This window comes from Sesamum indicum, linkage group LG7 (genome assembly GCF_026168435.1).
Source record: "Sesamum indicum cultivar Baizhima isolate 11 linkage group LG7, ASM2616843v1, whole genome shotgun sequence".
Lineage (NCBI taxonomy): Eukaryota > Viridiplantae > Streptophyta > Magnoliopsida > Lamiales > Pedaliaceae > Sesamum > Sesamum indicum.
The window spans coordinates 13,401,341-13,417,582 of NC_142663.1; the positions used below are offsets into that span (position 1 = coordinate 13,401,341).

The window sequence follows — 16,242 nt, forward strand, 5'->3', positions numbered from 1 at the left end:
GAGCCAAAATATCAGACGGCTAGAAGAGTCCACGCGAGCTTAGAAAAATGCTAGGGTGACGTGGGCAGTAGCACAGCAGGAGAATGATCTGAGTTAAGATCTCACGTGGCGGGTTGAGAGTGGAAGGTGAGATATTTTCCTGCAGGTTATGGATATTGTTGGTTCCACGTAGTTGTTTCTCATTGGATCTTACTAAAATATGGTGGGACCTACTTCCCTTTGCTGTCAATGGTCTGAGAATCCAGACGTAGCCTCATTGTAGCCATTTAAATGTGTTTTCATTTATTTAATTATTATTTTCTAATAGTTTCTTTTTCCTTTTTTAAATAATTAGATACCATAAAAAAATTCAGCGGTTCACGAAAATTTTAAATAAAAATTCCCAAATTCAAGTTAGTGTTTCAATAAGATGTAGATAAATTTTCTATGTTCTTTTCATTCGATTTAAAAGAATATATACATATATATGGTATAAGAAATTTAAGAGCTTATTTGTTTTGGTAATTATAATGTTTTCCTCCCATCTGATATTTGGTGTCATTATCTCTTATAATTTGAAAAATTATATCTAGTATTTTTTACGTTTATTCATGTTTAATAAATAGATTCTTTCATTAGCCAAAATTCAATGAATCTGCTAATGTTAGCAAAAAAAAGTTGAATGAAAATCTATATTTATCTCTAATTGACTTATTGCTAACTTATTGTATGATAAATTAATATTTGTTGATCAAATTATCAGTATACATCTTTACACAATACGAAGGTATATTTTCACCCTTATAAAGGTACATGCAAATATTAAGGGAAAATAGTAGTTGTTTTAATATATAAAGACAAAAAGTTTTTGACCAATTAAGCATATTTTACCTCTCTTCTAAAACTATCTCGTTGAGCTTTTATTTGCTTTTAACCATCTTTATAAATATTAATTTAATTTAATATTACTACAGTTTTTATTATTATAATTTTTTTTTTACAAAAATCACTTATCTAAAAGCAGAGTTATCGCACACAATCCCAAGTAGTTTTTCTCTTCGGCCCATTTCAAGTTTCAATAACTTGGATTTAATGTAAGAAGATCATAATTGGGCTAAGGCCCAAATCTTAAGGCATAAGGCCCTAAACCTAAAGGCCTAGAAAAAGGAAGATGGCAATAAGGAGTCCAGCCCACTTATGGGGCTTGGGGGGCCATTAATATATATATACACGAAAGGAAATTAGATAGCAAAGTGTAAAAACGAATATAATTTCAATTGAAGCGAAAATAAGAATGGTCCAACAAGGGTTTGCTCATAAAAACAGGATCCAGATGAAGGACAGTATCCCCAATGCATTATACACTTATAGGACCATTGTCCTTAATTACTTGGAAACTATGGTTGGTAGTTTTGATTGTGAAATAGGTAGGCATGAAAGTATGTATAAATCGCATTAGGGGGGCTAACAACTAGTGCATGAATTAAAATGAACAATTGTAGGTAGAGTTGTCTGTCTTAATTAGGACCACCTCGGAAAGCTGCAAGAGTTTCAATGCAAAAATGTAAAGCTGCATGCGTAGTTAATTGAGGGCTATTCTCCAGTCTCCAAGTTCATCAATAATCACTTCGATTTATATGTATATATACGTGCACACACATATATTCACGTATGTGTATGTGTATGTGTGTTTTTTCACCCCTCTCCCTATGAATTGTAGTGGTTATTATTAGCTCATGATAGGTGTAGTATTATTAGTATTTGAAGTAGTGAGGATGTGATGATGCATTTATATATATCCTTTCTAGGTTGGGAAGATAACTATCACACCGAAAATTGTAATTTTAGTCCTGTAATTTTAAATGATGATATTTTTTATTTTGTCCGAAAATTCATTTTTGTAATTAGGCTTTGTAACTAAAAAAATGAAAAAATAAAAAATCACACATTGAGAATAAAATTGGTCAGAGTTTGCAAATTATGCCAGACGACATGCACGTGAATCAAATAAATTGGAGATTTGGCTAAAATATTATCTTTTTTTTTGGGGGGGGGGGGGGGGGCAAATTTCACTAATAGTCTTGGAAAAAATTTAAATTTTAGTCCTGGGGAGTGGTACTTTTTACCAAAGCCTCAATTTATTTGAGTTATCACATGCAAGTCATGTGGCCAATTGCTAGCTAATTTTGTCCTCAATGTGCAACTTTTTTTTATGAATAATTATACTTTCTTTTCTTGAGATTTGATATAATTAAACATAAATTTTTTATAGTTTGAAAAATTACATCTAGCATTCTTGAGGTTTGCTTTCGTTTAATAAATAATCTCTCTATTATTCCAAATTCACCTAATTTATTGATAATTAATAAAGAAATTAGAAAAAAAATTAATATTTACCCCTAATTTATAGCAAATCAAATAAATATTTTTATAATCAAATAACCCTCATATATCTTCACGCATTAATGCATGTGAGGAGGTATATTTTTATTGTTATATGGGTAGTTTAGTTTGAAAAAATTGTTTGACTTGTAATAAGTTAGTTTTAAGTCAAGTAAAGGTAAGTATCAATTTTCATTCAAATTTTTTTTCTCAATATCAGCAAATTCAGTGAAAGTGAGTGTCCTATTTATTAGACAGATACAAACCTCAGGGGTGTTAGTGTAATTTTCCAAACCATATCGGGTTTACGTATAAATTTCAAGGAGTATAATTATCTGTTTTTTTACAAAAAATTTACAAGGTCTAATTAATTACAAATTGAATTCCAACAGAACTAAAATTGTTATTCCCTACTTAATTAATGGGCCTAAATTGCAATTTATTTGATGTTAGCTAAAACTGGAAATTATAAAATTCAATGAGAAACCTTACCCCCCCCCCCCCCTTCTTTTTCCTCCAATTAGTTAGATATATATATATTTGATAATTGACATTAAATAAAGTAGCAATACATTATTATATATGTGACAAGGGGTGTAAGATATTTGATTAAATGCTGGAAAAATATAATCTGCATTTTTCTAGAATAATAAACTCAAGATAAGCTTTTAGAGCATCAAACTAAATTTAATTAAAATATTTTATAAATTTATATAGTTTATAAGATATTAATTTTAAAAAATATAATAATAATTTTAGTAAAATAAGATTAAAAAACCTACAAATTTTTTTTAATTAGTATACAAAAATTTGAAGGGACTTAATAAGATTTTAAAAACAAGGTACTGTTCTTAGGATTTCACTAAAATATGCTTAATTATCATTCTAATATTTGATTTTTGGATCTTATATATAAGCTCATTTCTAATAAAAGGAAATTATAAAATGCTCTACATCTTAGAATAAGGCTAAATATAATTTATAATAAGCTCAAGTCCTCATAGTATTAATTAAGATCATTATCATAAGTTTCTACAAATATATAATTATGACGGTCTTCTTTTGGCGTAGTTGTTAATTAATTAGTGCATTTATATACCAATTTCTAATTATACATATACAATATTGAATGTTTTGTTGAAATTAAATGAGTCAATTTGGTATGTATATATATATATATCTATATAATGTGCCTATAGTATATAAAAAAAATTAATGTATATATATACATATATACTACTTTTTAATAAAATATTCGAACTGTGATTTATTCAAGATATTTTCAAGGGAAAATCCATCTTAGTCCCATAATTATAAGGGATGACAACTTTTTAATTCTGTATGAGTTTATTATTTTGGCAAAAAAATTTGTTTTGTGATTTTAACAATTTCGTATACTGAGGACAAAAATAGTCCGAAAAGTGCAGTTAATTGAGCTGATTATGTATACTTTTTCAGCCATTTTAGGAAATTATGGTCATTTTTGTCGTCAATGTGCGGAATTTTAGAATTATTATAGGACAAAGTTACCCAAATGAATTTATGTAGAACTAAAACTGTCAATCTCATACTTACTGGACTAAAATTAGAATTTTTTGTACTTTTAGAGGTTGGATGAAAATTTTCAATAAAACTTAATTTTTGACAAAAAGCTACCGAAAACTTGCATTTTTATTTAAACCAGAAAATACCTCAATAGTACACAAAAGGAAAAAAATAAAATAAAATAAATAAAAAGGTGGAAATTAAGTGGAATATTATTCCAAATGATAACTAGACAAGAAATAAGGGGAAAAGAAAGAAAGAGAGAATTGTTAGATGGTAAATGACGAGATATCATAAATTGAAAAGGTGAACAGCAACTTCAACTACAAACTGTAATTAATCACGATTATCTGTAATTAATCTACATGATATGATATAATCAGTACCCACTACTCTGAACTCTCATGTTAACAATTAAAATAAAAGATAGTAGCAACTAGTCGTGTTAATTCTAACGCTTCCCCACATTTGCTTTATTAGTGTCGCGTTTCCAAGTGCAAATAGAAGAAGAGTCGCACTTCCTAGCTAGCTAGCAGAATGTCTGCTGAATTTGCTGAGCCAATTCTTCTGCACTAAGCTGGCATTCAATCCCAATCTACCAACACAAGCCACAACACATCCCAATCATTATAAATATATTATAAACATATATATATATATAAGTAAATTGTGGTTCCATTTACATAGTTAATTTGTTTTTGACTAATTTAGTCTGAATATTTCACGTTTAGTTTTTTTTTTGACAACTTTAATCATATATTGACAATTTTAGTCCCATTCACATTGGATTAGATCTCAATGTCGTTACCATCAAAATTATCGACACAGAACTAAATTTGCCCGAAAATGAATAGATTTATAAAAGAAAGTATTAAAGATATAAATAAGTTACAGAAAAAAAATAATGACCTATAATTATAGGATAAAAAATGTAGTTTTGCCTGATTAATATCTCTAACATTATAATATTAATGCATTACTAATTAATTATTTGAAATCCCATTTAAAGTATGAAACTAATACCACAATTTCAGGTTTGTAATAAATCAAACAACATTAATAGTAAATTTACATGCATATATATATGAGAGGTAGGTAAGACAAGAAAAGTGTAGTAAATTTTGAGAGTGAAAAGGGTTGTTTCCTAGGCAGGTGCAAACTTAACCATTTGATGGGGATTGGTATGACAGCATAATATTGCATTGCACTGTCAGCTGTAATCATTACAAGGACCTCTACCTTGTAATTGTAGCCTCATTTGTACTATTGCTCAAAATTTTCTTACCATTTCTTGCTTGTCATGTTCATGTTCATAGATATATCTTGAGGGAGATACCATCAAAATTTTATACCACATATTTCAGACTTTACTACTAAGATAAATACAACATAGTACATATATATATATACATGAGTTTATTATAAATGTTTCCAAGAAAGAATTACTACTAGATTTAGTAGATAATGAAAAAGAATTATTTTTATATTAACAAATTGTATAATTAATTTTGATATGGTCGAATTCAGACAATTCAGTATAGCTATAGGTATGGTTCCAATTTCCAAATGATATAAAATATTTAACTATAATAATGAACTTTAATTAAATAATAATAATATGACACAAAAATGTATATAAATTTGTAAATTAAAGATTTATATGTATTTTTGTTTACCTTAATAGTGAAAGAATTGAGCATTGTCTCCTCGACCGTGCTGATGCTGACATGGAGGATTTCCAGGGCGAGTTCTTCCAGCGCGGAAATAATCTTGACTGCTTGGCCCGGAATGCGATGCGACACCGTCTTGAGCAGCAGATTTGGGCCCGAAAACTTCACCTCAACTTCAGCCACGGCTGATTTTGAGTTGGCCACGAGCTCATTGACGGCATCATTAATGGAGGAAGTGGAGGAGTTGCAAGGAGACGGGTCGACGACCGGACTGGGGAGAGACGGTGAATTCAAGTAAACGGGGAGCTGTTGCTGCTGGTGCATCCAGGGCTTGTAGGGGCTGCTTGGTTGGGGGGTACTCGGGCTTATGGGCTGGCTGAGTGGAGGCTTTCGTGGGCTCAGTGGCAAAGGCCTCGGGCTAGAAACGGGCCTCGGGCTTAAAACTTCGGTATAGGCTTTCCTTTGCTTCTTGGCTTCGAGGGATTGCAGCACTTGTTGCAGTTCGTGAATGTAGTCTACTACTCCCCCAATTATGGACGCTTGGTCGCCCTAAAATGAATAACAATTAGTAAAATAAAATGATGCTAAATATATATAGGTAATTCGACGTAGAAAGAAAGGGTACGTGGTTCACTCAAATGAAATTACTGACTATAACAGAGAAAAATGAAATCAAGAAGAGAGTAACAAATTTTAAATAATCCTTCTATTTTTCATATGTATATATGTATGTTTAAGCAAAAAGATGGTATGATATTTGATGCGTTTGGATCACCTTAAGTTTTTTAAAATAAAGACGAATTAAAACAAAATAACGGAACTCAAATTACTACCATCACCAACTAATTAAAGGGTCAAATTAATATTTTTAACAAAAATCAAACATACCCTAAATTTAGGAGTTGAAGACGCATATATTGTATGGATTATATATATATATATATATATATAAGCTATAGTTTCTGTTGAATAAAAATCGTATAATCATAGTACTAGAGGAAATTTTAATTCAACTGGTTGAACCTGTAGAATTAACTATATGATAAATACAGAAACATTTATCGTATAATTAGTTGAAATACAGTTAAAAGAAATGATGTATTACATCTGTTTTGTGATTTATTTCGATGAGAATTTTACACCCACCAGTCTGGAAAAGAAAAAAAAAAAAAGGAGTATTTTGTTTAATTAGTTAAGCGGTAAATGAAATAATGATGATTACTCTTTTGACATAAAAGCAAGGCATCAAAGAGCGAAGGACGGAGAGATGCTCATTCATCTGCTTCCGGCGGTTTCTCTCCACCGTAATGTGAGAAACTCGGTGCTGTCCACCTAATTCATCTTCCGCAGAAGCTGCAGCGCCAATCAGCTTCTGCCTCTTGCAGTGAGGAGGAGAATACTTAGAAGGCGCAGGCAGCTCCGTCTCATCCGATTCTTGTTGGAAACTTAAATTATAAGCTGATGAATTTTGAAACTCAAAGCTGCTGCGCTCATGATCATGATTCGTCTCGTCTACTCCGCCAGCTTTAGCTGATACTTCAACTGTCTCCCAAGCTTCAAGAACGCTGAAAATGTCGACGTCTGCGTTGGAGAAGCTGCTGCTGGTGGCGTCGCGGAAGTCAGCTTCTTCGAAGAAATCCGATAAACCCTCAGTCTCCATCTTGTTCAATGAAACAAAACAGCTTAGAAAAAGTCGACGGATTACCACAACAACAAGAACAGGAAGCTGCCAAGAAATGTTATTTGGAGAGATTTGAAAGGGACCAAACCGTCACCATCGACGCGCTTTTAGAGTTGAAATTGGTTGTGTTTGGAAGGGTGATTAAGCGTTGGATGTTTGGAAAGGAAAAGTGGGGTTGAGAGAATCAGATGGAAAAATTGGAAGGAGAGAGTGACATAATTGGAGCGGGATAGGGTTTTAGTGTATATACAATATATAATAGAAGAACAACTTTCAGACAGACAGAGAGAGAACGCGTATATAATATATATATATATATAACGAGGCGAAATTTTAAGTTAGATTGAGTTTGAGGTGTATTATATGATAAAAGCATAATATAAGTATAATAAATATACAATTCAAGAAAAATAGTCAGTCAGATGATACTATTATTTTTATACCAACAGACTAGGATAGGAAATGTTTTATTAGTATATGATTCATTACATCATTCGATATATTTAAATTCAAAAAATTGATTCAATACATCAATAATTCAGATCAACAAATACGCTCAGACATGACAAAAAAAACAAACTACTATATATAGAAGTAGACCTATACTCACATGTATTTGTGGGATTTGAACTTACAACATTGCGATTGGAAGATCTCAATTTTAAATGACTTCAAAATTATATGATGGACAGAAAATAAAATCTTTTGCTCGTTTCATTTCTCTATAATAATGAAATATGATTGCTTTTTTTTTAAAACTCAAATATAACATTAATTACCCCATAAATAATTAACTATATATATGATAGTGACGTAAGTCTGGAGTGTAATTTTAATTCCTGAGATTCAAAAATCAAAAGTATTTTTATTCAACTTTTATCCTCAGTTCCATTTACTATTTTAAAATCAAAAATCAAAAGTTTTTTTTTTTTTTTTATTCTTCTGGCGAAAGTTAAAACCAAAAAAATTATTGAAATAATCAGGTTTCATTTTATATTTCAACCACAAACTTTAGTCATATTTAAGAAAATATATGTGTAAGTAATTATACACTTTAATTAGTATAAGAAATTAATGCTCGAAAACATAAATTATAGAGCTAGTTCAAGAAATATTTTGACACAATTAGATATATAAAAAAAATTATAATGGGTTATCCTGATATTTGTCATAATTACAAGTACTCTCATTTTTTGAAAAACTACAAATACTTCTCTAAAATTAATGTCTGTATAAAAAAATACCCCATTGTGACAGTCCATTATAGGTCGGTATTTGTTAAATGACCTTTAATTTTAGAAAGATATTTATAATTTTTAAAAAAAATAAAATAATATTTATAATTATGACAAATATAGAGAAGCATATCACAATTTATACTAAAAAAAGAGATATATATATATGTATGTATACGCAGAAATATAGTTTGAATATTGAATAGGACATGGCATAACATTGGTGTATTTAGGAATGTCTGTATCGACATATATATATATATATAGAGAGAGAGAGAGAGGAATTGATATGAAATAAATATTAATGGGGGGGGGGGGGGTGGGGTCCCACGTTCATGAGGGATCCAACCTTCAAATTAATTGACTCCATACCTGCCATTTTTTCCTTTGAATTATTCCATTGCTCACATCATTTATTATTACTCCACATTAATAATTTTATTCAATATATTATTAATATTATTTTTTATTTAATTTAGGGTTGGCAATGGCAGAGCCGATGGATGAGAATTTATTACCCAAGATCTTGGTAAGTAGTTTCTTTTATAAAGAATAAATATATTATTTACTCTCAAAGATAGATTGTGAGTCGTTGGATGGAATTTAAATAATATCTACATTTCACATTATTCAAATTTCAAAATAATCATAACGTATCGGATACTTCTTAACCCATATTTGGAAATTTTTTAATAATTTAAAATATTAATGTTTTATTTCCAACAAACATTGGGACGGAGTATGATTCATTTATATACAATTAATTCAAAAATTAATAATAAATATTTTTCTCAAATTGGGGGGAAAAACTAATTATATGAATTTTACATGTAGCTCACCAAACATAAAAAAGGGTGGTGTAATTATTTGATATGAAAAATTAGGGATGAGCTGGAGTTGTGTATTATGAAGTCGAAGCAAGAGTTAGATTCTTTATCTTTAAAATCTATTGTCCCATTCTAGTGCTAACAAAAACGACAGTTTATCTACCAAGATACAACAGTTTACAATTTTAAAATAGCAACACTACAAAACTTGGAGAAACTACGGACCAAAAAAAGATTTTGAAACTCTCTCAATAAAAGATAAGATATTTTTATTGCTTAAAAATGCTCTGGAATGAATTTATTCCATTGATTTAATTTAATGAAATCAAATTAGAGAAGCCTATTTATAGAAATCAGATAGGCATAATTGAAGAACATGCCCAATAAAAGAAAAGATGCTTTTGAAACATTATGACTTTTCAACCAAATGAACGCAAACAGTACACCCAAATGGACGCATCATTTCAACTAAAAAAATACCATTTTGGTGATAGACATCAGTTCGATTGATCAGACACGACTGTATAATAATTGGGGGCCATCAACTACCACCGTATATTACGAACTTGTTATGTGTATATCCAATCACTTATTGTACGTAATTTGATTTGATTGATATAAATTTATTTTTTTAATTTATCATTCATAATTTTTCAAGACCGTCCAATCTCTCTCTCTCTCTCTGTCTCTGGGCTTTACAATTCCTTTTCAAGTGATAAACGAAATCATGATGACTGCAAATTAAAATGGCCACAAATGAATGCATAACTGTAGAAGGGACTGTTTGTTCCTTGGCTATATATATAATTAACATCTTATCAACTTTAAACTGCACAATATATATCTTGGTGACAGTTATGTAATGAATGCCTAAATTCACTGAATTCAAGAACCCCAACATATATATATATATATATATACAATAATAATGTGCATGATGGCAACTTGCAGTTAAAGGGTTGCTGGATGGGATTATATATAGCTAGTAATATGATATATCATTTTTTTTTTAAAAACTACTATTCTACTTTTGTTGAATTCTAATTGGGAAGAAAAATGAGGGTGGATAGTTCATAAAGATAATTCTAAAAAAAATTAAAAAAATATATAAAATTATATAATTTAAAAAGACCGACATGAATATAATAAAAAACAATTTTAATTCTTGTACAAGGATTTTGAAAACCAAAGAAAGACAAATTAAGCAACCTTGATGATTAATTGTACATCCAGACAAGTGTATCTTTCTAAGACAAACAAAGGGATCATCATATCATGAGTGACAATGACATTCCTTTTTGTGATGAGTGTGTGACAATGACTTATTTTCCACTCTCTTGTCCTCTTTGCCCCATTTGGTTTCTTCCTTCAAATCATCTTTTCAATCAAGTCCTTTATTTTTTTTTTTACTTCCAACTATAGAGTTGGTAAACTTTACCTAAGTATATTATGGAATGACAATTATTTGATTTAATAAACATTTAACTCATCAATCCCTATAATTTGAGTACTATTTCAACGATGTTCAGCGAGAAGAATGATTCTTTACTGTTAATTCAGATGGTAGCGGTGAACTTTATCCAAAAATCATATGATACCCTATAATTGAGAGATTTCTCATCCTTAGGATTTTGAATTTTCTACCATTCTCGAGATATTAAACCATCAAACCCTTTAGATAAATTCTAAATCAAATAGGGTCTATAATGTTAAGCATAGTACGATACAAGAACCGACAATTACAAAGAATCAAAGCAAGCAAACACAACGCAAAACAACAAAGCTCGTCGACACGACATTCAAACAAATATGCACACACAAAGAAGAGCGTATATACATGTATGTACATAGATGCATGTGTACACATATTTAGTAGGTGGTTGTAATAAATGAGGAAGAAAGGAGTGCAGCAGTGTCTCAGTACCCCTGCAACTTGTGTCTGAACAAGGGGAGCTTCAAGAAGATGGCTTTTAATGCGCAGCCACAGAACACGGTATCTCCGTGCGCAACCCTACCCCCACCCCCACCCCCACCCCCCCTATGTTACTTGAAATTTTGGTGGTGTTTCAATTGCTAAGCATTTAGTTAACATTTACTGCACCACTATTACAAGATGAGTGGAGTGTGTTTTGTGTGTGTTGTTAGAAAGGAGTAGGGGGAAGACTACAGTAGAAGTGGACAAAGTAGTACGTGCGTGCGTGGGAGTGCGTTCCAGTTTAGGAAAATCACAGTTTTGTAGTAATTGGTGAATCATTTTGCTATGATTGATTAATTGCATTTATTTCAATCCAACTTATTTTTGACAAAGAGTTGTCCTATGTTTATAGTTGCTTAAGATGACTTGTTTTTAGTTTTGAATAAAATAGAGTGTGGATGATGGAATGTTATAGGAGGATGATATATCGAAATTCCTGGAATTTAAAAGAACTCGTCTTAATTTCAAAAAAATTGCATAATATCTTCCAATAGTTATTAAGTGGTTTGCAGAGAATAATAATCATAAAATGAACAATGTACCTATCACAAGAGTTACTCACCTCAGAAAGAAATTCCAGTTTTTGTCAGGGAATATAAATGGCATTTAATCCAATTTTCAAGAAGCCTATGGAGATATTATGAATATTCGTTTTTAATTTCCTGTGGTAACAGTTTATCAGAAATTATTACTTATGTGGGACAAAATTCTCTACTAAAACAAGTGGAGTAAATAGGGAGGGGTCCTCCCTCTTTCATTACCCACTCTAAAACCATCATTAAAAGCACACCCAATGCAACGCATGACATCACACTCGCCGTTATCCAACACCAACCCTTTCTTCTTTAGTTTAGTGTAAGGCTAAATTAACCAGCTTTTTTTAAGTTTAATATAATTGTAAATACTCACCGTCATTTTAAAAATTATCAATACCCCTTAATTTTAACCATCGTCTAACAAGTAGCCTAATCTATTATGTTTGTGTTTATTTTTGGGATAATTACACTCCCTTCTCTTGAAGTTTGGTATAATTACACGTAGACCCTCTATGATTGAAAAATTATATCTAGCACCTTAAAGTTTGTTTCTGGCTAATAAATAAGTCCATTCGTTAGTCAAAATTCACTAAATTTATTAATGTTAACAAAAAACTGAATACAAATGGATATTTACCCTTTGTTGACTGATTACTTGATTATTGCAGGTCAAACATTTTTTTCGAACTAACCCACCCTTATAACAATGAAGATGCATTAACGTGTGGAGACGTATGAGCATAACTTGATTATAAAAAGATGTATTTGGCCTGTAAGAAGTTAGTAATAAGTCAATCAAGGGTTAATATAGTTTTTTTTTTTTGTTAGTATCAGCAAATTCAATAGATTTTGACCAACGGAGAGACTTATTTATTAGACAGAAGCAAATCTCTGGGATGTTAAATGTAATTTCCCAAACCACAAAGAGTTTACGTATAATTACATCAAACCTCAAGGGGGAGGAGTGTAATTACCTCTTCATTTTTTATAGTGAACTGACCAAAATGCATTTGTGAATTATAAATTATAATTTTATTTAATTTAAAAAAATGGACTAAACGGATAATTTTTTTACAATTTTTTCATCCACCTTGTTCGGTTTTTTTTTACGATATATTAGTTTTTTTAAAAAAGAAAAAATGAAAAAAAATACCACAAGAGTAAGTTGACAATTGCAAACCTCATTCAAGGGTAATCATCAAATATCAAGGGGGTATTGCAATTTTTCAAACAATGATGAGGTATTTTTAATTATATCAAACTTTTTTTGGAGAAACGCGTTGTAGTTTACCCTTTATGTAATTACTGGCTACACCCTTCTTTCCAATATTTATGTGCCGCCCTAGTTTATCGAATTGGGTGGTTGTTGAGATATTAAATTGTAAACGATTCCCATCTCTAATAGTCTAAATTTTTTAGATGAAATGGTCATTTAACATGTTATTCGAACAGGGTTGAACAAGAGGTTTTGGGTTTAAATTTCATATTTCACCTACTTATAACAGAAAGATTTAATGTGCAGGATTTGCATGAAAACGTAGGGAGGTATCTATCCATGGGGTTCTTTTAACGGAGAAAATGTGGGAGGGGACAGGGGTGTTCTCATAGTTTTGTAAAGAAGATAGGTATACTGAACAATTCAACACTACCTTTCAAGAGAGATTGTTGTAACTAACAATTACCATGTGTTCACGCCGGTAAGAAAATTGATGCTTGGAGCTGGATTTCCGGGCGATTTAATGTCCGTTGAGACGCAGCAACGGCTCCACTCACTTGATTGCTAGGTAGATTTCCCATGGCCCATTTTGCTGTCACGTCCCCGTCTCGCATTATAGCAGCTATGGGTGCAGGTGCAGCCCTCCTTTACTGCGCTCCATAACTTTAAAATACTTATATGCACAAAAACACATATACACGATCATGATATATGATGGTGTCGTGGTCTTTTTTTATGTGTATATATGATGGTAAAAGAAGGGATGCTGTATTTTTGCACGAAATCACATGACAGAACGTGTAAAAAAGTATGCAGAACATAAGAAAAAAGAATCAAATACCAGAGTATGGAAATTTACCCCTAACAATAAAGTTTATATCAATGTTCAATCAGGCTCCACAGTCTTAACATTTTTCCATCCGAAATAGCGCGTCATAAATGCAACTAATTCCACACACTAACACCGGCAATCCCTTGAAAGTGCTAACTTTGAAGGGATCATCTACTCAAATTCGACGCGTGGATCAATAGTGAGATCAAGATGATTCGAATAAGATTATAAGGAGCAATCACGGAGCGCACAAGAGAAAACAAACTATATATCTTACCTTAAATGCCTAGCTAACTGATGCAACTACCAAAGGCAGTACAGAGTTAAAAGAAGTAAGTGATTGTTGTACAGGGCCCCTGAAAAGAACATATGGTGAGCATACAACTGTGTCAAAATAACAAAAGATTGGTCCTACTAATTGGAAGTAGCGCTTCACCTTTGGTTGCTCTAACATAAAACATGATATCTTCGACTGTTCCTACTTTCTAAGTACAGTTGTTCTTTACCTTTTGTGGAGATTTGACAAATCAGAAAGAGGCGTATTTGAGTATGAAGTGTATATTAAATTCTACTTCCAACGTTTATATCATGTATCATGGCTGGTAATGCTAAAATATTAACATGAGAAACATCTTAAAAGAATGTTGTTAATGAAAGAAGAGACATTGATTTTCTGTTTTTGACGACATTTTGTTTCAGTTACTGCCCAACCTAATTCAAACTGGAGGAGCAGGTACAAGTTATACTCAACTAGTAATTTTAACGTTTATATCATGTATCATGGTTGGTAATGCTAAAATATTAACACGAGAAACATCTTAAAAGAATGTTGTTAATGAAAGAAGAGACATTGATTTTCTGTTTTTGACGACATTTTGTTTCAGTTACTGCCCAACCTAATTCAAACTGGAGGAGCAGGTACAAGTTATAACTCGACTAGTAATTTTGTGGTTGGTAAGATTAAATTCATTGGCTTTTACATGTACATATCTGGAACGGAGAAGAAAAATGTAAACTTAGGTTGCTACAGTTCCAATCCTCACTTAATAGTTAGATGCTCCAAGTAAAATATTTGTACTACAGTTTACAATATTTTACATTGATGCAAGGTACTGTGCATTAATAGATGACACTGGAGTTAGGTGAGACTACTCAAATTTGAGCACGAGTCAACTAGCAGAATCTTAAGGTAAATGGCATATATGTTTTCCGATAAATACAAATATATAATCAAGCAGTCTACAGTATCAAGCCAATTATCCCCTTTTGACATAAATGGTGTTTGGATTGCTCGAAAGGTGTTCTACGAGTTTTGGAAAGTGTCCTTACGCCACTTGGTTTTTTAGGTAGTACAATTGATAGTTCGGGACATTAGATGAGGAAAAACGACGTAGCTATGACTAAATGAAAGAAAAGAGAGTTCTAAGAAAAATTATATGAGAGAGGGTGGTTGGCAGAGTAAATAAAGCTCCATCTGTGTAGGCCCATGTAACATTTCACGAATGTCTAGCATAATATTGAACCTAGTTCATTTTTCACATTGTCCTTCTTTGATTTCAGTCATATAATCGAACAATATGACCGTTTTTCAGCCTATTCAGTTTAGGTACAAGCCGTAATGGCTTTCACATATAGGGAAAAAAAAGTAGTCAAGAGTACAGTTGTTTTTCTCAGATTATCTGTTTTTCTCCAAAGTTTTGATTCCAAAAGTTAAGCATATGCTGATTATAATTTGTGTAATGCACGACACCTGTATTGTCTCGATTATATAAAATAATTATCCAAATACAGCGATGTGGATACCTAAGTAAAGAACTCGAAAGAAAAGTTCAATAAGTTGTTTGTTGTACAGACAAGCCTATAGGGGCCGTTTAAAGCCAAAATGAAGCAAGATTCACCATAAAAAATTTCTGCAAATAAAAACTTGGTAACTTTTGGAGTTATTAACAGAGTTCCATTTGCCGTTAAGCAGAATAAGGAAGAGAATTCTATTAAAGATTGGGTGGGGTGGGGAACAGCGTACTGATAAAAACCATACCAGGCAAATAGAGCAACTTGCAAATATCATAACGGGAAACAGTAGAGTCTAGGCAACAGTAGCGGAAGTGATCCCACCTGTTGGAGCATATCTTCAGAGTTGGTCCTCCAACCTACAACACGTACAGCGAACAGCAAATTTCGTATAGATAAAAATGCTTAACAATAGTAATGTACTGAAATCTTGCTAAGCTTAGAATCCAATGCTAGACAAGTAGGGACCAAGAGATGCCATTGTCGTATGTACAAGATACGAACACCGCATTGCTTCAATGCTGATCCAGTTCAGCAAAGATTGTGTAATTTATGAACAAAAGCCAAAAAGGT

At 31.6% G+C, this 16,242-nt stretch overlaps 1 protein-coding gene across 1 annotated transcript; it reads right to left on the reverse strand.

Moving 5' to 3' along the window:
- Positions 1-4,213: 4,213 nt before the first annotated feature.
- On the reverse strand, positions 4,214-7,517 carry LOC105166727 (transcription factor SPEECHLESS). Its single transcript, XM_011086184.3, has 3 exons — positions 6,799-7,517; positions 5,583-6,125; positions 4,214-4,501 (listed from the first exon to the last, which is right to left on the reverse strand). Exons 1-3 carry the CDS (start codon positions 7,234-7,236, stop codon positions 4,436-4,438), a joined length of 1,047 nt encoding a protein of 348 aa, XP_011084486.1. The 5' UTR covers positions 7,237-7,517; the 3' UTR covers positions 4,214-4,435.
- Between the last annotated feature and the right edge of the window lie 8,725 nt (positions 7,518-16,242).

Bases quoted from the DNA above. Each gene is read 5' to 3' on its own strand.
- LOC105166727 (XM_011086184.3), bottom strand. From the start codon at position 7,236: ATGGAGACTGAGGGTTTATCGGATTTCTTCGAAGAAGCTGACTTCCGC. The intron at 6,126-6,798 runs GTAATCATCATT...TATTCATTTTAG, and splicing joins CTTGCTTTTATGTCAAAAGA to GGCGACCAAGCGTCCATAAT. The intron at 4,502-5,582 runs GTAAACAAAAAT...TTGTGTTGGTAG, and splicing joins TCAATTCTTTCACTATTAAG to ATTGGGATTGAATGCCAGCT.